General features: G+C 43.0%; 9 protein-coding genes across 9 annotated transcripts; 5 read left to right on the forward strand and 4 right to left on the reverse strand.

The window, feature by feature from the left end:
* Positions 1-5,410: 5,410 nt before the first annotated feature.
* On the forward strand, positions 5,411-9,394 carry gfa1 (glutamine--fructose-6-phosphate transaminase (isomerizing) GFA1; the record flags this gene model as incomplete). Its single annotated transcript, XM_025577729.1, has 7 exons — positions 5,411-5,491; positions 6,891-6,931; positions 7,054-7,124; positions 7,179-7,410; positions 7,480-8,873; positions 8,927-9,088; positions 9,174-9,394. The coding sequence occupies 7 exons, from the start codon at positions 5,411-5,413 to the stop codon at positions 9,392-9,394; spliced, it is 2,202 nt and encodes a 733-aa protein (XP_025426499.1).
* Positions 9,395-9,771: 377 nt separating this feature from the next.
* On the forward strand, positions 9,772-10,957 carry BP01DRAFT_351128 (lumazine synthase RIB4). Its single transcript, XM_025573829.1, has 3 exons — positions 9,772-10,099; positions 10,162-10,327; positions 10,397-10,957. Exons 1-3 carry the CDS (start codon positions 10,057-10,059, stop codon positions 10,812-10,814), a joined length of 627 nt encoding a protein of 208 aa, XP_025426500.1. The 5' UTR covers positions 9,772-10,056; the 3' UTR covers positions 10,815-10,957.
* On the reverse strand, positions 10,892-12,584 carry BP01DRAFT_209085 (proteasome core particle subunit alpha 7). The gene is made up of 7 exons (XM_025571072.1): positions 12,537-12,584; positions 12,402-12,444; positions 12,210-12,332; positions 12,074-12,139; positions 11,860-12,018; positions 11,450-11,776; positions 10,892-11,389 (listed from the first exon to the last, which is right to left on the reverse strand). Exons 3-7 carry the CDS (start codon positions 12,210-12,212, stop codon positions 11,051-11,053), a joined length of 894 nt encoding a protein of 297 aa, XP_025426501.1. The 5' UTR covers positions 12,213-12,332; positions 12,402-12,444; positions 12,537-12,584; the 3' UTR covers positions 10,892-11,050.
* A 32-nt stretch (positions 12,585-12,616) lies between these two features.
* BP01DRAFT_361173 (uncharacterized protein) lies at positions 12,617-14,005 on the forward strand. Its single transcript, XM_025576086.1, has 2 exons — positions 12,617-13,038; positions 13,092-14,005. The coding sequence occupies exons 1-2, from the start codon at positions 12,940-12,942 to the stop codon at positions 13,827-13,829; spliced, it is 837 nt and encodes a 278-aa protein (XP_025426502.1). The 5' UTR covers positions 12,617-12,939; the 3' UTR covers positions 13,830-14,005.
* Positions 14,006-14,520: 515 nt separating this feature from the next.
* On the reverse strand, positions 14,521-15,480 carry BP01DRAFT_361175 (mating alpha-pheromone PpgA). Its single transcript, XM_025576087.1, has one exon. It carries the CDS (start codon positions 15,007-15,009, stop codon positions 14,692-14,694), a length of 318 nt encoding a protein of 105 aa, XP_025426503.1. The 5' UTR covers positions 15,010-15,480; the 3' UTR covers positions 14,521-14,691.
* Positions 15,481-16,075: 595 nt separating this feature from the next.
* Positions 16,076-18,089, forward strand: BP01DRAFT_329730 (isocitrate dehydrogenase (NAD(+)) IDH1). The gene is made up of 5 exons (XM_025572995.1): positions 16,076-16,203; positions 16,459-16,516; positions 16,588-16,662; positions 16,782-17,685; positions 17,749-18,089. The coding sequence occupies exons 1-5, from the start codon at positions 16,171-16,173 to the stop codon at positions 17,834-17,836; spliced, it is 1,158 nt and encodes a 385-aa protein (XP_025426504.1). The 5' UTR covers positions 16,076-16,170; the 3' UTR covers positions 17,837-18,089.
* Positions 18,090-18,475: 386 nt separating this feature from the next.
* Positions 18,476-19,358, reverse strand: BP01DRAFT_387261 (18S rRNA methyltransferase BUD23; the record flags this gene model as incomplete). Its single annotated transcript, XM_025577730.1, has 2 exons — positions 18,476-19,280; positions 19,336-19,358. The coding sequence occupies 2 exons, from the start codon at positions 19,356-19,358 to the stop codon at positions 18,476-18,478; spliced, it is 828 nt and encodes a 275-aa protein (XP_025426505.1).
* A 1,039-nt stretch (positions 19,359-20,397) lies between these two features.
* BP01DRAFT_351148 (uncharacterized protein) lies at positions 20,398-21,474 on the forward strand (the record flags this gene model as incomplete). Its single annotated transcript, XM_025573830.1, has 2 exons — positions 20,398-20,736; positions 20,837-21,474. The coding sequence occupies exons 1-2, from the start codon at positions 20,667-20,669 to the stop codon at positions 21,472-21,474; spliced, it is 708 nt and encodes a 235-aa protein (XP_025426506.1). The 5' UTR covers positions 20,398-20,666.
* Positions 21,475-21,938: 464 nt separating this feature from the next.
* On the reverse strand, positions 21,939-26,416 carry BP01DRAFT_209521 (GTPase-activating protein BEM3). The gene is made up of 2 exons (XM_025571073.1): positions 23,072-26,416; positions 21,939-23,019 (listed from the first exon to the last, which is right to left on the reverse strand). Exons 1-2 carry the CDS (start codon positions 26,289-26,291, stop codon positions 22,403-22,405), a joined length of 3,837 nt encoding a protein of 1,278 aa, XP_025426507.1. The 5' UTR covers positions 26,292-26,416; the 3' UTR covers positions 21,939-22,402.
* Positions 26,417-26,696: the final 280 nt, after the last annotated feature.

Genomic DNA, 26,696 nt, shown 5'->3' on the forward strand with positions numbered 1-26,696 from the left:
TAGATTCTAAGAAAATTAAAGTAATTATTTTCTAGAAGAGTTCTAAGTTAGTTAAAATAATATAAAGTTTTTTAGAATTTATAAACTTCTATTAAAAGTTTATTTCTAGATTTTTAATAATTTTATAATCTCTTATAGATTTAATTAGAAAGAATTAATTATTTCTCTAGATTTTAAAATATAAGATAAGTTTCTAGACTTTAAAAAGAAAATTTATAACTAGATTAGTTCTCTATTCTTTTAATTTAAAATATATAATAGTAGTAGAAATTGACTTATTTAATTATAATATAGAGAAAATACTTTCTTAAATAAATAAAAAAGAAAATATATATTTTATATCTACTTCTTAAAGTAAAATATCCTAACTAAATATAACTATAAGATTTATAATAAGAAACTACTAGTAGTTATATAATATCTAGAAGTCTAGAATACTAAGCTATATATACTAGAATTTATAATAATAATTAACTATAAGAAATTAGAGTACTTTTTTAAGCTATATAAACTTATAGAGAAATATATATAATAGAGTCTAATTCTAAGTAGATTTAACTTTAAATTAGTCTATTAAAAAAGAATAGAAAATAAATAAGTAGATACTCTATTATAATAGAAATAGAATATATCTAATAAATAAGATTCTAGTATATTATTCTATATAATCTAGATCTTTAATAGAATACTAAAAGAGAATCTAAAATTTAGAACTAGTCTATTTATTATAGCTCTAGTATAGCTATAAGAATATAGAATAGAGTTTAATAAAGACTCTCTAGAATAGATATTATAGATTAAAATAGAACTACTAGAGCTAGAGAATAAATCTAAGAGTAGCTAGAATTATACTCTAGTAGTAGATATAGATTATTAAATTTAATAAAGCTTATATAAAAGAAAATATAGAAATTTCTATTTTAACTAAAGCTAAAGATTTCTCTAAGTAAATATTTAATAGAAGAGACTTAGATATACTTTAGAGAAAGATAATAAATTCCTAACTATAAACTACTTTATATAGAATTTATTTAAAATAATTATAATTCTCTAATTATATAATATCTAGACTAAAAATAGAATCATTTTTCTCTTAGTAGAGTATACTTCTAGTCTAATATATTCTAAGATATAAGAAGATATATCTAAAACTATAATATCTATAGTTATATAAAACTATAAAGAAAATTAAAGTATAGATTATTAAAATTATTACTAATACTAGACTAATTATAATAAGAGCTAACTATAGATTTTATTACTAATTTATCTAATAGTAAATTATATATAAATCTTCTTATAATTATAGATAGACTAATAAAAAAAGTAATATTCTATATAATAAAGAAGATTACTATAGAAGCTATAGCTAAGATACTACTTAAAATAATTCTTAGATAATATAGATTATTAAGAATCTTAGTATTAGATTAAGATATCTAGTTTACTAGCTAAATATAGAAAAGAATATATAATCTACTAGAAATTAATAGATAATTATCTATAGTATATTAATAAAGTAATAGAATATATAAATAGTATAGTTAAAGTCTATTTAAGAGCTTATATAGATTATAATTAAAAAAACTAGATTAAATTATTTTCTTTAGCTAAACTAATAATTAATAATTATATAAATATAGTTACTAGATTCTACTATTTTTCTTAAACTATAGATATAAGCTAAGTATAATATACTAAGAGATTATATATAATATAAATCTAAAAATAGTCTTCTCTAGTTCTATATAATAAGAAGATATAACTATATAGAAGATATATAATACTCTAGACTAGATCTAAGATATTATTATTTATATCTAGTAGATTATAGAAAGATAGACTAATAAATCATACTAAGCTACTTCTTTATATTAGAAGAGTAATTAAGTATAGCTAAATCTATAAAATATTTAAATAAACTATCTAAGTAAAAAGCTGGACTAAAAGAATATAAAGTATACTATTTTAGAAAAAATAGAATTATATACTATATAACTTAATACTCTAAAAGAAATTTATCTTATTTTTTATATTAATCTACTTTACTCTATAATTAATAATATACTATTTTTATAGCTATAAGAAGATACCTAACTACTATCTATAATAATTAATAATAAAGAAGAGTATAAAGTTAAAAAAATTCTTAATAAATAAAATATAATAAGAGGCTGGAAGACTTAACTATAATATCTAGTTAAATAGAAAGACTATATAGAATTAATCTAGAAACTAGTGTCAGACTGGCAGCTCACCTGACTACCAAACCCTAGCCCTAATTCCTGGATTGAGCTATTTGAACCACTGTTCCAGCCCAAATCTACCCCTGGCTAATTTACCCCTGCATTCTCACCCTGGATTCTCACCCCTGCATTCTCACCCTGGATTCTCACCCCTGCTCAATGATTTCCTGAGGATCATCCTGAACCAGTTGACCAGATATGTATTGAAATCAGTGGCTTGTTTATTTTCTTATTCATCCTATCTTTGATTCTTTTGACTTTAATTATCTTTGACTTTGACCTTGCTTTGACTTCACTTCTATACTCAGTTTGTATGGACAAGTGAAAGTTAAATAAAGTCCTAATTAATTCTATTTGAAAAGAACTGAAACTCCAACAACTAGTCTTAGTACTTAATAATACAAAAGCTACTATAAAATAGTAGCTATAAACTCTATTAATTCCTAACTAATATTATATAAATATTAATAAAAAAAAAAGAGAAATAATAATAAAATAATAATAAAAGACTAGTACTTACTAATAATTCTTCTTTAATTCTAATTCTATAAACTAAAAGAAAGAAAAATAAAAAAAAAGAAGAAAAAAGAAAAGAAAAAGAATTAAAAAATCTTTTATTTCTTTAAACTAACTAGAAGAAGCTTTACTTAATCTAATAAAATAAATTAACTACTACTAAATTAAATTTTATTATATACTATATTTAGTCTATTAACTCTTTAATAATATTATAAAAGAGAGTAATAATAACTATAGACTTATATTTAGACTTATCTAGATTATAGTATCTATAGTAAGTACTATAATTCTTAAACTTATATCTAATATAAGTATTTTTCTACTATCTAGATAATTAAATAGTCTATTAAAATTTTATTTAATTATTATACTTATAGTAATATAATATAACTAAACTATAAGATATAATTAGAAGACTATTAATATAAGAAAAGTATTTAGTATATATCTAATAATATTAGTATTTTATATTAAAATATTAGATTATTTTATCTAAGTAATAATAAGAGTATTAGCTCTTATTCCTTAATTTATAATAAGAAAAGTACTAAATATATTATTAATTCTAAGTATAATAAAATTAGAGTAAAGTCTTATTTCTATATATTAATAATTATATAGTAATCTAATACTTAGAATTACTAGTATAAGTATTATAGATAATAAAATAGTATATAGAAATAAATAATAAATTATAATTAGAGATAAAGATAAAAGCTTAGAAAGAATTATAATAAATAAAATTAAGAAAATTATTTAATTAGTTAGATTTATTAACTCTAGAGTTAGAAAGAGAAGATATTATATAATAGAAAAAAAAGATAATAGTAAATTATATAAATAAAAGAAGAATAAACTAAGAAAGAAGAGAAGATATTAAAAAAAAAAAAACTAATTTAGAAGAAGAATAGTCTTCTTATCTAATACTTTATATATTCTATTATAAAGCTAATAACTAAGTCTAACTATATCTCTAAAACTGATTATATAAGCTGTATAAAGAAAGTTTTATTTACTAAGAAACTATTAGATTTACTAAATTAAGAAGAGTTATATAATAAAGAAAATAATAGTAAATAAAATAGACTCTATTTATACTTATACTATCTATTAACTAGCTATAATACTATCTAGAAAGAAAGCTGAATTAAAGAACTATTACTCTAAATCTATACTACTAATTATATAAATATAAATCATAAAGAAAGATAAGAAAGAAGAAGAAGACTTCTATTATAGAATTAAGATTCTAATATAGAACTTAGCTTTAGATACTAGTTAGTATCTAAGATCTTATATACTATATACTAAACTAGTACTAGATTAGTTTATATACATCTAAAAGAATTTTATATAAACTGATAAAATAGCTCTTCAGCTATTTCTTCTTATTCAAAGGCATGTTTCGATCAGTATGATCCATCCGTCCCGTAACAATCTATAAAGTAATTATTTTATCTAATTATAAAAAGATAACTAATAATCTTCTTCTTCCATATAGAATCTTATAATTAAGCTAAAGATAATCTACTAAATTTTCTATTATAATAATATTAGAATTTCTACTATTCTTTTTATTTAAAAATTAATCTTTATTCTTATATCTCTAGTTAATAGAGTAAATATATACTAGATCTATTTTATTGTATTTCTAATAAATTATCTATTAATATAGAATTTAATCTTAATAATATTTAGCTATTTAGAGATTACTATCTAGTCTTTTTTATTAAATACTTTAGATTAAGATATTCTAAGCTTACTAATAGATATAACTAGAATAGCTGAAACTAGATCTAATTAGATAATCTACTAAGTCTACTATTATATCTAAGCTTATCTAATTACTTCCACTATTATAGTTTATAGAATATTCTATCTATATTTATTTTATTATTTATAAAAAAGTAATTTATAATATTAAGAAATAAAAAGCTTATATAGTAAAGTTACTAATCTAAAGTTAAATTACTTAGAGAACTATCTAAAATACCTAGATTTTAATCTAAATATTTATATTATATAGAAAAGTCTATAGAATAGAATTCTTAGAGAGTTTATTAGCTTAATATAAAAAACTATTAACTAGTAAGCTCTACTTTACTAGTTAGTAAACAAAGACTTACTTTTAATAAAGAATCCAGACAGGGTGGAACTTTACAAGTTCCGCTACAGGATGGCTTACTGGCTTCAGCCTTTTACAGATACGTCAGTGTGGGGATCAGTTGAACTGTAGGACCCTATAATCATGGACTGCCTTCGGTAGATTCAAGCTATCTAACTAATTCGAAGGTCTGAATTGGAGGCTACTAATCAACTTACCGGCCAATAACTATGATTCTTCTAGAAAAGATGGTCCATGGACTGCTGAGTTCCCTGGATGTTTTGGAGCCATCGGCCTCAGGAGCAAAATGATCCAAATTGACCCATTAAGCTGCGGCGTCTGCTGCTGCCACCATGAGCCAGTAGCATGGCTTGACTAGAGCCATGCTGATATGCAGAGAATAGAAGAATAAACTCGGCTCTCGAAAGTATTCACATCAAAGGGGCATTGCAAGCAGTGAAGTAGACAATCAATATCATGACACATACCTGATGTTCCATTCTGAAAAAGCAACCTATTATTATCCACCGAGAAGCTAGAAATGTTAGCCGTCAATGGACAGTGTCAGAACCCGAAGGAGGCCAATTCTCAGAAGGGTAGGTTTAATGTTCAATCTGCCGCAGTAGGCAATCTACACTGCTTGTGTGAACGCATACCGTCACGGTATATGGTAGTGTATACTATAAGGTGGTATAAAATTATACACAGTACGAGTACGAGTACCATAACTGTTAAGAGGAAAGGGGCTGTGGGGTGCTTCTTGGCATCCAAGTTTCAGCCTACCGCGGCTACTGAGTATATCTGGATAATACGGAATACTAGGAAAGGATAGGCAGGGACTTCCCGAGTCAATAACCGTACAAAGACAATGGCCACAGGGCACCCCTTCCCCTTTCCCCCTTCATCTACCTTAGCTTGTTGACATAGATGTTTACAAGAAACCCATCTAGGTACCTAATGCCATACAATATGAAACAGTAGACTTTACCAGGAAATTTAATCCGGCGAGCCCGGCCACTCCTGTCGATGACAAGTACAACCCTCCTTTCCAGAAAACTACATACTCCGTGTGCTTGAGCTTAGCTGAATCAGCGACACTACAAATAACTACCCTACAGTTCATCCGTTTCATAGATGCTTCACCGAGTCTGGAAGACAAGAGAGTTCTTAGTTAGTCAGTCGATAGTTAGCCAAGCTAAGCCATTACCTACCACGGCACAAATCGCCACTAAAGTATCAGTGGTCTATTATTAGAAAGCTATGTTTAGAGGGCTGCGGCGGCGTGGCCTCTCAAGCGTTCGGCAAGAGTAACTACGTTGAATCAATGACAATTCATCAAAATTACACGAGTACACAGTATGGTCTTTGGATCCATGCCGTAGCGTTGGGTCACAGCCTTATAATTCGATCTGACTAAATATAACACCAGGTGGTTATTCTTGATTCCCGACGGTGAAGTACTGTAGGAAACTTAGTGCCTACATTGGAGAACTGGTAATACACAGATTATTGATACAGCAAAGGTCTTTATATCGTTCGGCAATCGTCCATACCGCGGGGGAAACGCCAACATGAACCGTTGACCAGCGGTTGATATTTTGAGCCAAGTTACGAGTGAAACATACCAATAGATTGTGTGAGGCGCAGGGTGGGCTTATTGGCTGCCACCTCATTTGATCAATGGTTGAGTGTGCCCTGGAGTGCCTGTAGCAGCTTCCCTGGTCTGTGTGCAAATTGTGGGTCAATCTTACCACATAAAACATAACAGCTCCCCCTCCTTCCGACCTTCATTGTTTGTTGATTCCCCCCCTCAAGTACTAATACCTCTGCCTGTTCTGCTTTTTAACTTCTCTTTTCCGAACCCCTCCCCCACCGCTCCTCTCTCTATCTTGATTGTCCACACCATTCCTTTGATCATAACTCCGATCGTATCCCAACCGAAGAATAACGGCAGCGTATGTCTAAAATGTCTTGAAACCCTTCTATAGTTTCACCATCCAGCCTAACATATTCGTCCATAGTCGGCACCTATTAGCGGAACATCGATCGACGCCCAATACCAGTGCGTTCTAATTAACACTCCGCTATCTGTTTAAACCACGTTATAATAGGACTTTCAACATGTGGTTTGTTTCGCTTCCCTGACGTCTGGGCCAGTCTGTTCTGACCTGTATGACAATTCAGTGGCATCTTCGGATACATCAACTATCTTGTCGAGAGGGACCGCAAGTACATCCTTGATACTCTGCTCAATGGTCTGTATTCAGCACCCGCTCGATCCTTTCTCGCATTGTTCTAACACTACGCAGGTCTCTCAAGACTCGAATACCGTGGCTACGACTCTGCTGGGCTCGCAATCGATGGCGACAAGAAAAATGAAGTCTGTGCTTTCAAAGAGGTTGGAAAGGTCGCAAAGCTGAAAGAGCTTATTGAGGAGTCCAAGCCCGACCTCACCAAGACTTTTGAGTCGCATGCTGGTATTTCCCACACTCGTTGGGCAACCCACGGAACTCCATCTCGTCAGAACTGCCACCCACACAGGTACGTATAGTATCTCTACTAAACTTCGATTATCCGACTGAGAAATACGGTCTTTGTGTGGTTGCACAGGTCCGATTTGAACTGGGAATTTGCTGTCGTCCACAATGGTATCATCACCAACTACAAGGAGCTTAAAGCTTTACTGGAAAGCAAAGGGTTCCGCTTCGAAACAGAAACCGATACTGAGTGTATCGCCAAGCTCACGAAGTATCTGTACGACCAACAGCCGGACATCGAATTCACTGTTTTGGCTAAGGCCGTTGTGAAGGAGCTTGAGGGTGCCTTTGGACTTCTCATCAAATCTGTGCACTACCCCCATGAAGTGATCGCTGCGCGCAAAGGGTCTCCTCTGGTCATCGGTGTCCGGACTTCCAAGAAAATGAAGGTCGACTTTGTTGACGTCGAATTTTCAGAAGATGGTGCTCTTCCAGCTGAGCAGGCTTCTCAGAATGTTGCCATCAAGAAGTCTGCTACTGGGCTGCTTGCTCCTCCTGACAAGTCACTTTTGCATCGTTCCCAGTCTCGTGCATTCCTCTCTGACGACGGTGTCCCCCAGCCGGCAGAATTCTTCTTGTCCTCAGATCCGTCCGCCATCGTCGAGCATACGAAGAAGGTTCTTTACCTAGAAGATGATGATATCGCTCATGTACATGAAGGCCAGCTCAACATTCACCGATTAACCAAAGATGATGGAACATCCAATGTCCGCGCTATCCAGACAATTGAGCTCGAGCTGCAGGAGATCATGAAAGGAAAGTTCGACCATTTCATGCAAAAGGAGATTTTCGAACAACCGGAGTCTGTGGTCAACACCATGAGAGGTCGACTGGATGTTGCCAATAAACAAGTCACGCTCGGTGGGCTCCGTCAATATATTTCCACTATTCGACGCTGCAGAAGAATCATATTTGTCGCTTGTGGAACCAGCTACCATTCATGTATGGCTGTGCGAGGAGTTTTCGAAGAGCTTACTGAGATACCCATCTCCGTTGAGCTCGCATCCGATTTCCTAGACAGACAGGCGCCAATCTTCCGCGACGATACGTGTGTGTTCGTCTCTCAATCTGGGGAGACTGCAGATTCGCTTATGGCTCTCCGGTATTGTCTGGAGAGAGGAGCGTTGACTGTCGGTATCGTCAATGTTGTGGGGTCTTCCATCTCTCTTTTGACACATTGCGGTGTTCATATCAATGCTGGCCCCGAGATTGGTGTTGCTTCAACCAAGGCTTACACTTCGCAATTTGTGGCTATGGTCATGTTCGCTCTTTCCTTGAGTGAAGACCGTGCCTCCAAGCAAAAGAGACGTGAGGAGATCATGGATGGACTTTCCAAAATCTCGGACCAGTTTAGAGAGATTCTCAAGCTTAATGAGCCCATCAAGCAAATGTGTGCGAAGTTCTTTAAGGACCAGAAAAGCCTGCTTCTGCTTGGCAGAGGTGGTCAATTTCCCACGGCTCTTGAAGGTATGCCATTAGACCCTCGCAATTGCGGTTGTGTCCACTAATTCTTTCCCCAGGTGCGCTGAAAATTAAGGAGATCTCTTACCTTCACTGCGAGGCTGTCATGTCGGGTGAACTGAAGCATGGTGTCCTTGCTCTTGTTGACGAGAACTTGCCAATCATTATGATCCTCACCAGAGACAATATCTTTACGAAGTCGTTGAATGCTTATCAGCAAGGTAAGTACCATCGACTCATCGCACCCAAGGTCTTGAGCTATTGGGTCCCATCTTGGCCATTACGGAAATACTTACCATGTTGAAGTTATTGCCCGCGGAGGTCGCCCCATTGTCATCTGCAATCATGATGACCCCGAATTCTCATCAGCTCAGACAGAGAAGATCGAAGTTCCCAAGACAGTTGACTGTCTTCAAGGGCTTATCAATGTTATCCCGCTCCAGCTGATTGCTTATTGGCTCGCGGTTGCTGAGGGTTTGAACGTCGATTTCCCCCGGAACCTCGCGAAGTCAGTGACTGTTGAGTAGCCCTTGCGTTTCAGCATGGGCTCAGTAGGTGACTTGAGTTGCGTTGCTCTGTTCCTTACCATAGTTTTTACACAAATGACTTTAAGCTTTTAACGACAAAAGAATGCGAGCGCTGCAGACACTATTTGTCTGTGCATTTTCGTTGTTGTGTATGGTTCCGAGCCAACGGTCTTCAGAACAGTCCTTGCCCTTGGTACTTCAATTGCACTAAGGTATATGTGCCGATCAATCCTCCATGACTATATGTTGCCTGTAGATTCAGCCAGGGTATGTTGCGGAGATTAAGCTCAGAAGTCTAGTCGTAGTAAGTCACATTACAAGGAAAAAGCATCCCCCAGTTCTTCGGGAGTTCGTTCTCTCGTCCGACTGAGCCTAGTCTGCCCGCAGGTACGCCTTTGGCTAATGGCTATGCATATTCATCGAGCGGATGATTCGGTAGGCAGTGCATGGATGGTCTGTACTAAACCTTGGGGTGCATCTTTCTGTCCTCCCACTGTAAAGTCCATAGGTACTACTATGGAGAAGTGCAGCGGGGCTGGGTCGGAACCCCACCTTAATCCGGACTTTCCAGCTCAAACGGCAACTTACATAGACTCCTCTTACACCCCGTGCTCAAGAACTCCACGAAGGCACCAGAGCTCACCATTCAGTACAATTGAAACATGTCTTCTATCAAAGGCCCCGGAGCTGCGCAGACTTACAATGGTGAGGGGCTTTCTAAATCACCACCTTGGTTCTAGCCTGTCACTGACTACTGGTCCATGTAGGCTTGGGGCTCAGAATTGCCATTGTTCACGCCAGGTGGAACATGGAAATAATCGGCCCTCTCGTTGATGGGGCTAAGCGACGCCTTCTATCTGCTGGAGTTCTGGAGGAAAACATCTCTATGCACACTGTCCCAGGCAGTTACGAGTTGCCCTACGCCACGCAGCGGTAAGCGAACGCGATGGAAAAGCCAGCTTCTAATTGGTACTGTTTCTTGTCCTAATGCCGTACTTCTAGGATATATGCCGCCTCTCAGATTCAAGCTGCTAGAAATTCAACTTCTGCTCAGGGAATTAGCGCCACAGATTTGCTCTCCTCCTCGAATGCAGACCTCGGTACACAGTCTACCCAGTCGCCGACTGCTGATCTGCCCAAGCCATTCGATGCCATCATAGCGATAGGTGTTTTGATAAAAGGGGAAACCATGCATTTTGAGTACATCGCCGATGCTGTGACCCACGGACTGATGCGCGTCCAACTGGAGTCTGGTGTGCCCGTCATTTTCGGTGTACTCACTGTTCTTAACGAGGAACAAGCTTTGGAAAGAGCTGGGTTGGGTAAGAAAGGGATGCATAACCACGGTGAGGATTGGGGCAATGCAGCTGTGGAACTCGGGTCAAAAAGAAGAGACTGGGCTGAAGGCAGAAATGTGTAGACTAGGTGGAGCGGGTAGTGGATGCACACGTGTTTGAAAGTAATGGACTTTTCTTGTTCTTAATGATGATCACTCTTCAAGGACCCTTAGCAGATGCAGACTCATTTTACTGGCCGATTCATTCTAAGCGAAGGCCGTGCCATTGATTATGAAATTTGAAGATATTTGAGAAGAGCTCGGGCCGTTAAGCCTCGCGTAATCCGCGTACTCATCGATAGACCGGAAATATAGAACCTTTACTCTTGCATGCGTTCGCTGTCAACAGCATCGCCTTTTGTGGCATCATCTTCCTCATCATCTCCCTCGAGGGCTGCTTTTGCCGCCCGCTCTGCTTCTTCGAGAAGCTCCCTGGGTACCGCTTCATGTCTTCCGTGTGTTGGACCGTCGAGTGTACTAATCCAAGTCATTTCGAGTTCGAAATCCTTGTCCTTACTATCTTCATGGGCAACGTAGATGATCCGAGCCGCTTCTTTCACGCCATCTAGAAGGCTCAGATTGCCGGCACTCAGGTCCAACTTCTCCAACTCAGCCTTAGCAGCCTGTCTACCTTTTCCGGTTGCAGCGCCATAATAACCCTTGTGGATATGGTTAGCACAAGGCATAAACTCAAAACCTGCGGTCCATGAGGTACGTACCCAATACAGGCCACTTGGCTCGATCATGTATAACCCTGGACCTCCAGCTTTTGCACCCTCGACTTTTCCACCAGAACCTGCATTGGGTCCGTTTCCAACCTGACCGTCAACGGCAAGTTCCGCTTCGGAATCCCAGCCTCCGATAATAGCGGACACCCCGAAGGGCCTCACGCTCGAATAGAGTGTGTAGGCCTGTACGTAGCTGCCGAGTCGGTTCGACAAAGCAGAGACTGGTATGGGTCCTTTGTAAACGTTTCTCCACGAAGAAGCTTCATCTCGCGCTCGAGAGACGAAATGCCGACCATCAGGGATCAATCCAGCTGAGACCTACATTGAGAGAAGCGTACAAATTAGCACATGTTCACAAAGGCAAGTCATATCCGTGTCTAATAGCAGGAATAATTCCTTACAATGCCGATATGGCGATCAACTGTGGCTATCCTCTTGTTTGCACCAGGCTTCAGGAGCTTGCTGCTGATGATTTTCTCCACTGCCAGTACAACACCGTCTTTGCATCTGATACCAACGGCCGTTCCTCCATTTTCAACAGCTTTGACCGCATATTCGACCTGCGGCAGATTGTCATTGGCTTGGCAGGCCCTGAGGTTACTCGCACAGACATACCTGAAAGTTGCGACCATCTGGTGAGAATACGGAGTTTGAGAGATCATAACCGGTTCCGATAGATGTCTTAACATAAAAGCGTCAGAATTGTGAGAGCAGAATCCACAGCGTTACAGGGCATACAGGTCAAACGAACCATGGCGGTTGTGAATAGTCGCAAAGCAAGCGCGAAGCGGATACACAGGTATGCGAGTGTTTGGTGCAGACAGATGATAGCTAAGAGCTTTTAGAAGTCGAAAAAGTCAAAACCAAAAGGTCACTGTCGTTGAAAGTAGGATAAGCAGTAGTTCAAACTGAGTGTTTCGAAGAAGGGGGGCAAGGGCCTCACGCGTAATGATTATGCCTAGACTAGACCATCTTCAACAGCGGGCCTTCGACGGACGGAGCTTAGTTAGCACAGACCACTTGCCGCTTTAGAGAGATTAGGTCAGGTGATGTGCAGCAGAATGACGTTGTCCCTAACCTACCGTGAGGTGTTCCTGGCCGGGGTCAAATGTAAGCAAGTGCCGATGAATAGCAAGGTTAGCCTGTACGAACTGAATCCGGGTGTCCATACTTATGCTTGCTGTCTATCTGATTCCTGGCTACAGACTAGATTATCTGGTCTTCTAAGTTTACATGCCCAACCAACCTTGAGGATTTGGGCAATCGGGCAATTAGGCAGCATACGCCTCCTGCCCTATTTCTTTGTGTAGAGGTCGATTTCCTATAGCTCGTCCATAACTGTGGTGCTTGTTCCTCGAATCTCTCTACCCTTACCATAATACATGAACAGGGGAATCTATCAAACGAACTACCGGCTGCCAACCACCCATTCACACCCCTTGCTGACGCATTGATCCTCTTTGCTTTGAACGATAGCCATCATGGATTCTATCTCTACCTTTCAGTGTGCCTTGTGCAGCCAGATCATGGATACATCAGAAGAGCTCGGCCCATTTGTCAAAGTCTCATGCTGTTCTCAGGTAGATAATCCAGCACTACTCATTGTTCGGCTCCTGATTAGAAGGACTTTTAGTGCCGACCGTCGGCATCTGCAAGTGAGATGAATTTTCAACAAGGACTTACAATACTTTTCGAGAGGAGTATGACACTTGGCCTCCCATCACCCGTTGCCAACGATAAATCAAGGTGCTCTGTTTCTGTTCCTCCCCACTCAACAGCGCTATACAGTATCACGCAACACTATCATCACTCAGCGCATATAGCTCGCCCAAAGGAATCGGCCAGCAATATGGAGATGCATCCTGTCGCAATTGACACACTTAGACAGCATAATGTCGATCCATCAACACTATCGCTTAGTCAATGTGAGCTTTACGATCAAGCAATGCCAGAACAACGGTCGCGCTTGTCACAAATGCGGCAATCATCCCTAGAGCACCAATGCAACATCGTCCGGGGCGATACTCAGGGCTCCAAAATACAAAATAGCGATGGGATAAATGAGGCTACCAACATTCCCGACTTTTGGGACATATCATTTGAGAATGGTACGACTGAGAATTTTGATACGCTTATGTCAGACCAAGGCGTCGATCAGTTTGCCGGCCAGTACGCCGAGCCATATATGATCATTGGCTATGGGGCTATTGCTCAGGTTGCTAGAGAATCTCCTGAGAGAAGAGACGTGGATCCACCACGCGAGCCTAGCACAGGAGCACCATATAAGCTTGCAAATGATCCTGTCTATAGGTCCCAGGGGCAGCGATGGTGGGAGTGTCGTTTTGGCATGGTTGAGCACATAGATCGATAATCACGCCCTGGCTATGTAGATTCTCCGTGACAGCGTATTATTGCCTGGATATATGTTGACAAAGACAGCTGTAATGTCAGACCTGCTAGTGCATACTCATACACAGTAGGGCTTCTACAAGCTCCTGAGAGCAGATTCTGCAGCTACCGATGCTACGGCAGCGTACCATCCTCCGTAGCATATAAAGCCACGATTACCACAGATGGGAACTACAAGGAAGACTTTGGAGGCACGGGCTATGTGTAATCCTGGTGTCATTGGAATAAATCGTCTGATATTCGTACGAAAGCTCGGAGGCTAAAGAAATATTCTCTTTTTATTTCGCACTAAGGCACACCCCACCAAACGAGTCGGGAAAATGGAGACAGATGTTTATGCACATGCTAGCGAGATTTATATACTATTTCTCCGTGCTGCGTATCGCCCTAATATCTGACCCCACGAGTGTCCCTTCTTTTGTTGACCCACCCCTCTTTCACCTTCCCCATTGGCACACGAAATCGAGGCTGCTAGCGTCGTATCCAGGATCATGAGCTGGTGGAGGAAGGAGACACTTCGCTATATTTGCCACAAAGCAAGGGGCTGGATGTCCGCGGAGCATGAAGCAAAGGAATGACTCAGCCAAACACTTGAACTGAAATATCGCCACCGTCTGGTATAACGTAGGCTCCATGATCGTGGCAGGAAAACCAGTGAAGACATCGCATATGTATCACAAATCAGACTGTGTCCTAAAGAGAAAGGAAGTGATAGCACAAAGAATCAAGAGATAAAAGAGAGACGTAGATGCTTCTCGAGCCCCGGGCAGGGCAGGAGCCGTGGCAGAAAGAGAGCCACTTCGAAGCGCCACGCTAGCGCACAGTTACTCTTCGTCGAGTGCTGCCATGGCCTCTGCGAGAGCATCAGCGGAGCGCTTGACCTCATCGACTACCTCGGCGGCTCGCTTGATCTTTTGGCACGGTTGTCCAGGCAAGTAACACCATTTCTGCAATTTCGAAGGGGAAGCTTCTGCCATAGCCTCGGCCAAGGCGTCAGCTGAGCGTTTAACTTCTCCAGTCACATCAGCTGCACGCTTCATCATGGCACAAGGCTGGCCAGGGAGATAGCACCACTTTTGAACACTGACAGCTTGCACAGTAGTGGCAGCAAGAGTGGCGAGTATAAGAGACAGGAGCTTCATGGTGGCGGTGGAAGATCAAGAGACAACTAACGGTTTTTGGTTTATGTTGTTTTCAGCAGGAAAATATATGATCATGGAAATATATGATAGATTTGCTTGTTTTCTGACACCGTGAAGACCACTGAAACGCCGAAAGGGAGATCATCTTATATATCGCAAGCCCCAGACATAGCCAGCGGTGCTGTCATTGTCATCGAATATATGGTTCAATAGATCGGACTCTTATTGATGCTGGGACCAGTTCTTGAATGTATGTGCAAAGGCATGACACCTTGTCCTCTTGCGAATTCGAAAGTCAATAGACAGAAAGAGATCCTGGCTATAAAGGCTCAAAGAAGGATCAATAGTATAGACTCGAATGTTCGTGCCTGTGAAGAGAACTTGACAAGAAGCAGGCAGCCCTAACACTGCCTCCTGAAAGAGTGTTTGTATGATAGCAGTAGTACTCTTCCGAGAGTATGTTGTGAACCAATTGCAGTATCGCTTGGGATCTCACATGACTTCTGCGATCTTGATGTAGCTCGATCAGGGCCTGAATAGGGCTCAATGCCACAGAGGTGTATATTGATTAGCTAATCTGGGCCAGAATAAGCCTCAATAGGTATGAATGCGTATCAGCTGGAAATCAAGTTCGTCACCTCTGGTTATTCAGACCCTAAGAAGACAATCAATAGGTCAGATGTACCGCATTCTGAGTTCATCTTCACCAGGATTCAGATACCAGTACAGTCTCGAGAAGGGAATTGTTGATGAAAAATCTGGGGCTGTAGGACGACTGAGACCTGCTACCTCAATGGTCAGCCATGAAGGACTAATACTGAAAATGGAGAATATGACTTGGGGATACCTGAATGACATATTCCAGTGGTTAGAATAAAAGGCGATTGACTCCGTAGTTACCCTGTAGTTAGCAGCCCGAGCTAGGCACTAGGCAAGAGATAAGATCGGCCCGTGTTGTTGTAAGGGAAAAAGGAAAGGTCATGGTGGATGCCGAGAAGATCCGCCCGTTTTTTCCGGCTCTCGTGCATCTCTCTCCCTCTCGCCTCGCTCTTTTCTTGCCGTCTCCGTCTCTTCTCCTCCTTTCCGTTCTCATTGCCAACCAGTGCTTATCCGCGCCTCCCCTCTCTTTGTTCTCTGTCTCTTTAACTCTGGTCAATCAAGATGTTCTCTCTCAGGACCGCGCAGCCTGCGCAGGTAAGTCAAATGCTATAAATGCCTGCTCTCTTTTCTACCTCAATTGCTCGGGTCAATCCTTCGCATCTGAGCTCACTGGGCCGCACACCATTCTCCACCAGCTCAGCTTCTCCTAGAGAGAGAGGGCGCGAAGCGATTCTTTATGTCAATTTGCCCCTCTCTACGCTTCTGTCGTTCTCTTGCCTGCAGATGAGCGGAAATAACTCTCTCAACTACCACGCTCGTTCCGCCTATTAACGCATTCATCTGTGATAGTCTCTTCTTCGTCGCGCTGCGGTGCCAACCTTTGCCCGTTCTTCAGTTCCAGCTAGATGTGCGCCAACTCTCCCTTCAAGCCATGATACGGATTGTCGATCATCATTGGTGACTAACGTGTGCCACCAGCCTTTGCTAGCGTGCAGTCGGACATTTTCAAGCCCACCAAGTATGGCGGCAAGTATACCGTCACACTCATTCCAGGTACTTTGACCATTTTAATTCTTACAATACATTCCCGCTCCTTTGTTGGCCCTGACATCCTTTCTGCTCATGTCATTACCCTGTTTTGTTACTGATTTGATTCCCAATTCTCAACGCAGGCGACGGAATTGGCGCCGAGGTTGCCGAATCGGTGAAAACTATCTTCAAGGCCGACAATGTCCCTATCGAGTGGGAGCAGGTGGATGTTAGTGGTGTGGACACCGGTAATAAGCACTCGGAGGAACTCTTTAAGGAGTCCATCGCATCTCTGCGACGCAACAAGCTGGGTCTGAAGGGTATTCTGTTTACCCCTGTCGAGCGTTCCGGTCATCAGTCGTTCAACGTCGCTCTTCGTCAGGAGCTTGATATTTTTGCATCGGTTGTCCTCATTAAGAACATTCCTGGTTACAAGACACGCCACGAGAACGTTGATCTCTGCATCATCCGTGAAAACACCGAGGGTGAATACTCGGGTCTTGAACACCAGTCCGTGCAAGGTGTTGTGGAGTCGCTGAAAATCATCACTCGTGCCAAGTCTGAGCGCATCGCAAAGTTCGCTTTCGGTTTTGCGCTTGCTAATAATAGGAAGAAGGTCACCTGCATCCACAAGGCTAATATTATGAAACTTGCGGATGGTCTGTTCCGGAGCACTTTCCACAAAGTTGCGGAGAACTACCCAACCCTGGAGGTCAACGACATGATTGTTGATAACGCTTCCATGCAGGCTGTTTCACGTCCCCAGCAATTCGATGTGATGGTGATGCCCAATCTGTATGGTGGCATTTTATCTAACATTGGTGCCGCCCTCGTTGGTGGCCCTGGTGTGGTTCCTGGCTGCAACATGGGTCGTGACGTTGCTGTGTTCGAGCCCGGATGCCGCCATGTTGGTCTTGATATTAAGGGCAAAGATCAGGCGAACCCTAGTGCCATGATTCTTTCCGGGTCCATGCTTCTTCGTCACCTTGGCCTGGATGATCACGCGAACAGAATCTCGAAGGCTGTGTATGATGTGATCGGTGAAGGGTATGTGATTGCTCAAGTGATCTAAGGCTCATTGCGAATTTCAGCTAACGCTACACTTATTAGGAAAACAAGAACTCGTGACATGGGCGGTCAGGCCACCACCCATGAATTCACCAGGGCCGTTCTCGACAAGATGGAGGCTGCTCTGTAATGGATCTCTTTTATCTTGCTATGATTATGATGATGAGAGCTTGTACAGGCTCATTCACTATTAATCTATTCTTTGACTGGTAGACCATGCTTGTTTCTGAAACTGTTACCATAAGTTCTCTATCATCCACCGACACCACTATATTGTCTTGGCAAACATCTGAATAGCTTGATTTGGAATACAAGGTAGATGACATATTGAACGAAAGACAATCTATTAGCGATGCTTTCATGCGTGACTCTCAACTTCTAACGGCCTGCAAGCTTGAGTCTTTCCTAAGCGAGCTATCATCCTTGGGCAGAGTGGACACATACGCAATACCTGTACGCCAATTTAAATCCCGACTCCGTAGTCCCAAACCACGCATTCTGCTTGAAATGGTTCGGAGACCGTATATCATTTTGCCGGCGAGAGGAGTGCACCGCACTTGTGTAGTGAATAGGCCAGGTGAGTATTGTTAGACCATAGCCCCGTTGCCTTAGACTGGGCTTGGCGTGTAGCTGCAATTTAAAACAGACTCAGCACAATCCCAATCCGGCAATGGTGATTTTTGTGCCTCAATTTGCGGAAAATCTGTGGCCGGAAGCAGTCCTATGTCTGTAGGTCCTGCGTGCGAATTATGGATTTGGAGACATGCAATCAGAATGCAGGGCGCCGTTTTCTGCCAGTGTATTTGGAATCTGCTTTGACCACCTTGCCCTTCCTGGTCATTTGTTCTTTCTTACGCAAAATCCAAGCCTTATCACCTTTTCGGTAAGACAGTGGTCTCCCTTTCCCCAACGCTGTCTTTCTAGCATCGAGCACGTCCACATCACTCATGCCATTGACAATCCCTGTGATATCGCCCTGGAGACCTCCGCCACCGACAGTGAGTACGAGGTACAACTTGCTGTTCTTTGTGCCGGGATCATCTTCGAGGATACCAGCCCCGAACCCAGCTTTCATTGCGGCTCCACTGATCATGCTCCGCTGAGCATCATTTTTGGGGTAAAATTGACAGACTGCGCGGCCTCCGCGTCGAAGGCTAGCGTAGAGACCCTCGAAAAACCGCCGCAACCGACCCTCGGCGCTAACATCGCTTGATTCTGCATTGCAGAGCCATTGAATTGCACTTATACTGATGGCTGCATCGAACGTCCCGGGTCGAAAGGGGACCCCTTGCCCGATGTCGGCCAACATTAGGCTAAGGACACCCTCATCTTCCCGCTGCAGGGCAAGGTCGAGCATACTGGGAGCAATGTCCATGCCAATCCACGTATGCCCAGCCTGTGAAAGGATCTCACCCGATAAACCGGAGCCACAACCGACGTCCAAAATGAGGGATGGGGATTGGAGGTCAAGGAGTTCGAGTGCCCGGTGGGTCATGTCTGACTGAATCTTGCGGATTCGCGACGAAGAGGTATACTTCTTTGCCTCCCGGTCGTCATAATGGAGATCGGCATATCTCACGTGATATTAGGTTGAGTTATACAAGTATAGCGACAGATGACGGCACTCACAGGGTATCCTCAGGGCGAGACATGGTCGTCGGTATGTGGTTTGTGGGATCTGAATATGGATGTCAAGTTTAAGAAAAAGTTGCTGAGGGATTGAAATTCTGCCCCGTCTTACACCGCTCGGCTTGTCGATAGTATAAGCCACTTCAGTGGCCGGCTGCATCCTAGATAAAGCGGTGTCGAAGACGGTGTCAGATCACCTTGTGTACTTGCGTACAATGTTGCAGATAAATACAGATGCATGCTCTGTCTTTCATCGTGGGGCTCGGTGTTGATTTTTTTCAAGGTTTATTATGATAGACAGATCCCGAGCGAAAACCTTGTAAAAGTGGTCCTCATTTATTACGGTATTAATTATTTTATGACGGTGGAAAGCCATACGGTCTTCAAGATTCCATGGTTATAGTGAACTAGGTCGGTCTCCACCACTTTACCAACTCTTTGGCTTTCTAATCATCGCTGCAGTAGCGAGAAGTATTCTATACTATCGATATGAGGTATCGGAAAGTACTTCTCACACAGGAACATATAATATGAACCAGGGAATATAGTTAGGTACGGGAAGTGGGTCCTACACAATATAACATCAATCTAGCTCTAAAACACCTCCTTGTGAAAGTATCATCCTGCACCATACCTGGATCAGGCTGGGGTCACTCTGTCCAAAAATGCGGGAAGGCAGCAACAGCACTGCCGCCTCGCTTAAAATGCTCTCTCTTACAATGTTTCTGTCTGCACCCTACCATTCACCCACTCGCATGCCTGAGGTCTTCCACTTCGTCCCGTATCCTTACTCATCCATCCGATCCAGAAGTAGTCGTTGCTCCTTCTTCCTACGCTTCTTGTGGCCTGATAATGGAGATTAATGCAAGATGTAGTAGTTCTGACTGCATAAATAATGATCCTAGCCCACCATGTCTATAATCCTCGGTACCATATTATTGCAGATTCTGATAACAGAAAAGAGGGAAAGGCGGAATAATTTTGCCAGGGCTTTGAGGCTACGAAGTAAGTTAGTCTCGCCGCCCGCCCGCATTCATCAGGCAAATGAGTCTCGTATGCATTCGGGTAACCTACTGTTAGCAGGTACTTTCTAGCAACACATATATATGCCAACCGAGTTCTGTCTCCTCCCTCTGTCATTTCCAGCGACGGTGCTTGCTTCCATCGACAACTCCTGTATGGTGATGGACTTCTGCACATAAACCTCTTTTTTCTCAATCCAGCCTAGGAAACCAAGCTGCTTGTTGCTGACATCAGGCCAACGGGTCAAATTCTCGTACACGAACAAAAAGAATCCGGCGATCTTGTCTGCGCCCACTGCAAATTGAACCATGTGGATTTTGCCGCTATTAGGATACTTGGGGGTGATTACCGGCTTTGCTTTCCTTACTTTAGCTATTGGTACGTATATTGATGAGTGGAAACGACACTGAACCTCATGAGCCTCATTTCCTTGAACATGGCAAGTAGGAAATCCGGCCACAGTACTAACTCACGCCAGCATCGGGGCTGTACTACTTGTCCGAGCTCGTCGAGGAACACACTGTTCTTGCCCGTCGGTTGCTATTCCGGCTGATATACAGCATCATCCTTGTCCAGATTCTTCTTATCTTATTTGATCGATTCCCTCTCAGCCTTTCAGCGCTCAGTATCGGCTCTCACCTTGTTTATGCCAGCAACTTACGTCGATTTCCACTTGTGAAACTCTCGGACCCCCTTTTCATCTTGTCATGTGTCCTCGTAGGGTTGAATCACTGGCTTTGGTTTCGACATTTTTCGCAACCATTGCCTTCGACCCGGAGCCCAACAAGCTGGAGACACCCATACCAAATCAGCGCTGAGGATATGCCGACCTTCACTGAAGTGGCTTCTTACTTCGGACTATGCGTCTGGTTGGTGCCTTTTGCTCTGTTTGTCAGCCTTAGTGCCGGGGAAAACGTTTTGCCTAGCATGGGCTCTGAGTATGTGACCGGAGAGCACGTTCCTGGCGTTGAATTCGCTCGTGGTGCTTTATCATCCCATGGCAGGTCTAGAAATAAGGGGATGGCGAAGGCATTGGTGGATAGTTTCCGGGATTGGGTACGCGAAAATGGGGAATTGATGGGATTTCGCAAGGGCGAGCGATCGAAAAGATTCTAAAATCTTTGGATATTCACATTCCTGCTGAGATGTACATATGCGACGTAAATAGAACTTTGACATGGTATAGAGCCCAGTACATATACTACCTTGGGCTTACGACAATGCAAGTGGTGCTGGCCGCTTGAATAGAGCTGGCAGTCGACCAACACATGTTGTCCAGCGCACATTGATGACAGAGCTCATAGATTCGCCAAGGTAAGAAAGTACCTGCAGTACTCCGGGGTGACACAGGCGTATTTAATGGTTGCAACAAGGAGACATGAATGGACCCCAATCAATAAGCTAAGACAAACCAGGCTGCGATGCAATTTTGTGTGCATAGGCATGACAGGTTGAAACCAAAAGCGAATCAAACGGAAGACTGGGTATATGGTCTCTGTACCTTGTGACCCACATCGAGCATGAAAGTATGAATTGAGAAGATCTGCGACATGTGCTCTTTAATTCCAAGTCGGAAGTGGCAGTTCACGAAGCTCGGTATCGAAGAGATAACACAAAGGACAAAGGAAGCAAGCAAAGAAAGACGCCATATTCATATTATCATTAGCATTAAGCATTCCCCGCCGTGCCTTTGGAAAACCTGATTGAATGCAGAGCCGTTTTTGTACTCATTCGAGGGCTAGTCATCCGGACAGGGGTATGCTGCTTGAACTCGACGGATGGAAGGATACCGTATCGAAGGCTAATCAACCAGCGAAAGGCAAGGCAGGTAACGGAAGAGGGAGGACGGCGATGAAAGATAGAGACGAGTGATGTAACATCAAAAATGAAGAGTGACTGGAAGTATATAAACAGTTACCAATGACCAAGTCGACAAGTGGTGTGTTGATACAGAGCGTGGAACTTGGCAGTAGCCAGGAAATCCTGGGTAGGGTCGATTCGTCCCAGCTGCATTGCATGAAGCGCCGAGATCATACCAACCAGCTTAGTCATCTTGCCCTTGAGGTGAAAAGCTATGGTTGATGTCCATGAATAGAAGAGAGCTTTCCCTCCTTTTGGCCTTGGTTGAACGAGTGCTGTCCACATTCGGCGATAACATTCTGTTGACAGTAGGCGAACTTGACTGATTCAATTGAGGCCCCTCCGAGCCAACATTATTAACGGAAGTCTTGTAGCTTGGTTGCGTAAAGCTAGGAACACACTCTGCATGCGCAGAAGTATTATGTGCTGTTTGCTCCCGATTCGCTGTCCGACTGAGAGTAGACGTCCCAGCATCTGGTAGCACCTGACGACAAGGGAAAGAGGACGCTTCTGGAACTGAAAAGTTTTCATCACGAGTTTTTGATGTCCCATTGCTAACTGGTTGCTCATCGAATATCTCTTCGTAATCAGTGAGAAAAGTGGAGAAGACTGGCGCTGGTATGTTGAGGGTGGGCGCGAATACAATGCCGACATTTCGAATGGTCATCTTGTTAATGTCCGAGTTATTGACGATAATCATCAGAAACTGTGCCAATGCACGTAGCAAAGTAAGATTCGGCCGGGGTAATCGGTGCACAAGGACATTAAAAGCATAGATTTTCTGCTTCTTCTCCTGGAGCTCTAAAAAGATATGAGTGTCATTCTTTGAATCCATCAAGTCAATGGTACTTACCGAGGACTCGCAAAAACTCCAAGTGCAGTTCACGGGTTAGGACGGTCGTGGGAAGCTCCCGGAGGTATTGTTTGAATAAAGATGCGACAGCATGCACATCATGATACTCTTCATCAGCCAGAAAGTCCACGTCACCTTCATTGTTAAACCGTTCCTTGAGAGCCTTGACAACAACATTGGACCCGCTCAATCGAAATATTCCCTCTTCGGACTCTGCACCCTTGGCTTTGAGATACTCTATGCATCGGTAAACCACGGCCGGTAATTCAACATCAAGGCCCTGGGGTGAACAGAATTGCACTGCCTCGGCCAACGGCAGACCAAACACGGGCCTGACATAGTCTCTTCTTTCAGGAGTACTGATAATATGAGGTGACGGGTTGTCATAGGCTGCCTGAAGCTGTGAGGCTAAATCCATTGATGATCTCGTGCGAAATCCCCATATACTCCTCTTCTTCTCCTTGACGCTTGTTGCAGTTTTGTTACCCCAGGCCCCTGCGTCTTGTATCACTGTTCCATTAGTAGGACCAGAAATTACTTTCGGTGGAACTTGGCCATAATCCTGACCGGAGTCTTGACTCTCTGTTGGGGACCCTGAAAAGACCAGAGGAGATTTAGGAGTCTGTCTATCAACGGCGGGTCCAAGGACGGGCGGTTCAGCAGGGACAGCGTCATCATAACTAAATCCTTGGACAGCATCGATGCCTTCGGCATCCGAGTTATCGAGGCCCTTGTTCTGTTTCTTGGAGTTAGTATTGGGAAATAGCCTAGACTTTGTAGGCGCGTTTAGAGCTGGCTTCGCAGAAGGCGTTTGTGCTTTTGAGGATGCGTTACAGGGTCCTTCATTGTCTTCCATTCGCACATCCACGTACTCCAGCAGCGCATCAACCCAGGCATCTCTCTCCTCATCACTCTCAGCGCACAAAACGTGACGAACAAGAGCAGTGGAATCTTTCTTTTTCGGTTCGAGTATGAGGAAAGCATGTCGGTACTGATTATCAGTATCATCCTCAAGGCGAGACGGGGAAGCTGGTTGGCTGCTTGGATTTGAAGACTGCTTGCCAATCTGAGCGCTCAATATCCTAATTGTTCCCAAATGAGGCCCACCTGGCGATTCGAAGTACTTGAATTCAGGGCCATGGAGAACAAAGTATCTGGCTTTCCATCCGCCAAAATTCTTTCCCCTCTTGGTCAAATAGCCCTCTTTGCGAGGTTTGCCATCTGGACCTCGCCGAATCTCAATTCCAGCTAGATTATTGCCTTTGAGGAGGCTCAATTCATCGTCCCGAGCTTCAATCGCGTCAGAAGTGAGAAACTGGCATAATATCAATGCTGCCTTTTCATCCATTGGCGTTTCAAGGAGAGTTTCAAAATAAGAGTTCAAGAGGGCACGCCTCGCATCGACTTTGGCAGGTGAATGCCCGCTAAAGATGGACCGGTCTGGTAACCTGCTTCCCCAAGAGACTAGCTGCCTCAAGTGTTGGTCTAGAAGAGGAAGAGCTGCAATGACTTTCTCAACACGCCAGAGCTCTCTGTTGTCTGACCTAGAGAATACACCTAAAGTAAATACTGGCTCCTCTTCCGATGGCCTTGGAGCCAGGTAACTGTTCCTGGAGGGCCGCAAGCGCGAAGATGATACCCTGACATGGACCAGGGGCAGCGCATTAGGGGGCAGCAAAAGGCCTGGATAATTTTCAGAGATGAAGCCTTGGTAGACTCCATTGAAACTCAAAGAAGACTGAAATATATCTACCTTAACAGCTCCATCGATTGAGGGAAGATGTTGACCAATTGAGTCGACGGAAGCTAAGCTATACCCAGCGCTTTCATTTGTTAGAGTAGTAGGGCCCAAAGCAGATGACATGGGATAATTAACATTTCGAGGGGACAGGGCCAAGCCGGAGAGCGTGCTCTCAGAAGATTTGGGTAAGGAAACCAAGGTGGGAATATCCCTGGGCAAACGCGGCAAAGGGGATCCAAGTGGACGATCTTCAGGTCGAGGACTTAGTGGTAGCCCAGGGCTCTTCGGGATGGTGATAGTGGGACGTTGGTGATTTGACCCTGCACGTGCCATTACATGGCTTGAATTACTGGGGTCCGTATAATTGGTGGGCGGTGACTGCTGTGAGTTTGAAAATTGTCTAGCGCCCGGTGTACTATGTCCGCGTTGAACCGAGCTTTCATGGACAGGACTCTGGGTTGTTGCACGAATCGCCTCACGATCCTGATCGTCTTCATCTCTTGTCCGTCTCCTGCCGCGCTTCGCAGGAAACTCCTCCACTGTCAAGATATCCTCATACTCGGAACCCGAATCAGAATCTTCCATGTTGTAAGCGAGGTTATGGTCCTTTTGGCCGAGATTAAGTGGCGACGGAGGGGGCTTTCGAATTGATTGAGACACCCTCTGTGAACTGCCACCGCTGGGTCTACAATCATTGTCGACCGAGCTAGATCTTGCGAGGCCGTTTGGATTGGATACAAAAAGCTCCTGACTGGTATTATATGTGGATTGGTAGCCTTGTGTTAAGAGACTCCCATCCGTATGCTGCTCAGGCACTTTCACCGGCTTGAAGGCGTTCTGCTTGTCAATTGCAAGCACGCTGTGCAGGCGATTACTGCTATCATGAACATCAAGACCTGCATTATCTGGCAGTGCTGCTCGATCCTCCCACAGAAAGTCTTTAGGCTGTTCTTGAGCAAAGGTAGTGGCGCCAACGTCGGCCCGTCCAGATGATTTGAACTCGCTCGTCGGATTCGGTAGCGGCGGTGGCAGACTCTGTAGTTCTTTAACCTTTTTCTTGTACCGATCCTTCTCCTTTGTTTGGCGTTCAAGGTCTTTGTTCAGTCCCAAAATGAGTGTGCGTTGCTTGTCAACCAGCCTCCAGAGCTGGGAATTTTGCGTTGCTGCATGATGCTTTTCTTTGAGCAAATGTATTATAACAGCTTCAGCGGATCCGGCAGTAGCTATTAGATTTCCGATGTCGGCCTCACTCAGCGCATTAGCATCGAAAGAAGATTTGTTGGTCTGTGACGCAGATGATAGAGAGGATATTGCAGAGTCGATTGATGATGTACGGGGCATTACACGTTGGCCCTGACGCTTCTCCGAGTTTGACTGTAAGGAATGGGCTGGCGACATCGAGGGAGGCGTTATCGAGGTATTGAGGCCGAATGATCCTTGCGTCTTATGCGACCGACTATCATACGATTGTCCGCTCATATCTATATCATACTGACTTTAGTCATTCCCGATAACGCTGGCTGCTGCTTCACAGGGTTGGACGTTCTTGAGACGCTAATGAAGCGATAAGCCGGAGAATTTGCATGAGCACAACGGGAAAAGGGAGAGGTACGTCGCAACGGAGCGATATTTCCAGAAGTTCAGGCGAAGGCAAGCATAGAGATGGAGCGGATGGGTTCGAGCAGCGGGCTGTCCCTGTGCACTCGTTTGAGGTGCGGACAGTGACGGTATGGAATCGGAAGCAAAGCGATGGAGTAGCCTCGAAGAGAATCAAAACGAGATCCTAAAATGTCGCGAACAGTTAGTTCGAACTGTGATAAGAGTAAGGGAAAGGATTTGTCAATGCCTTGCCGCCGACATTGGTTTGTGTGGGGAAGGACAGGA

Source organism: Aspergillus saccharolyticus (assembly GCF_003184585.1).
Source record: "Aspergillus saccharolyticus JOP 1030-1 unplaced genomic scaffold BP01scaffold_66, whole genome shotgun sequence".
In the NCBI taxonomy this organism is placed as follows: Eukaryota; Fungi; Ascomycota; class Eurotiomycetes; order Eurotiales; family Aspergillaceae; genus Aspergillus; species Aspergillus saccharolyticus.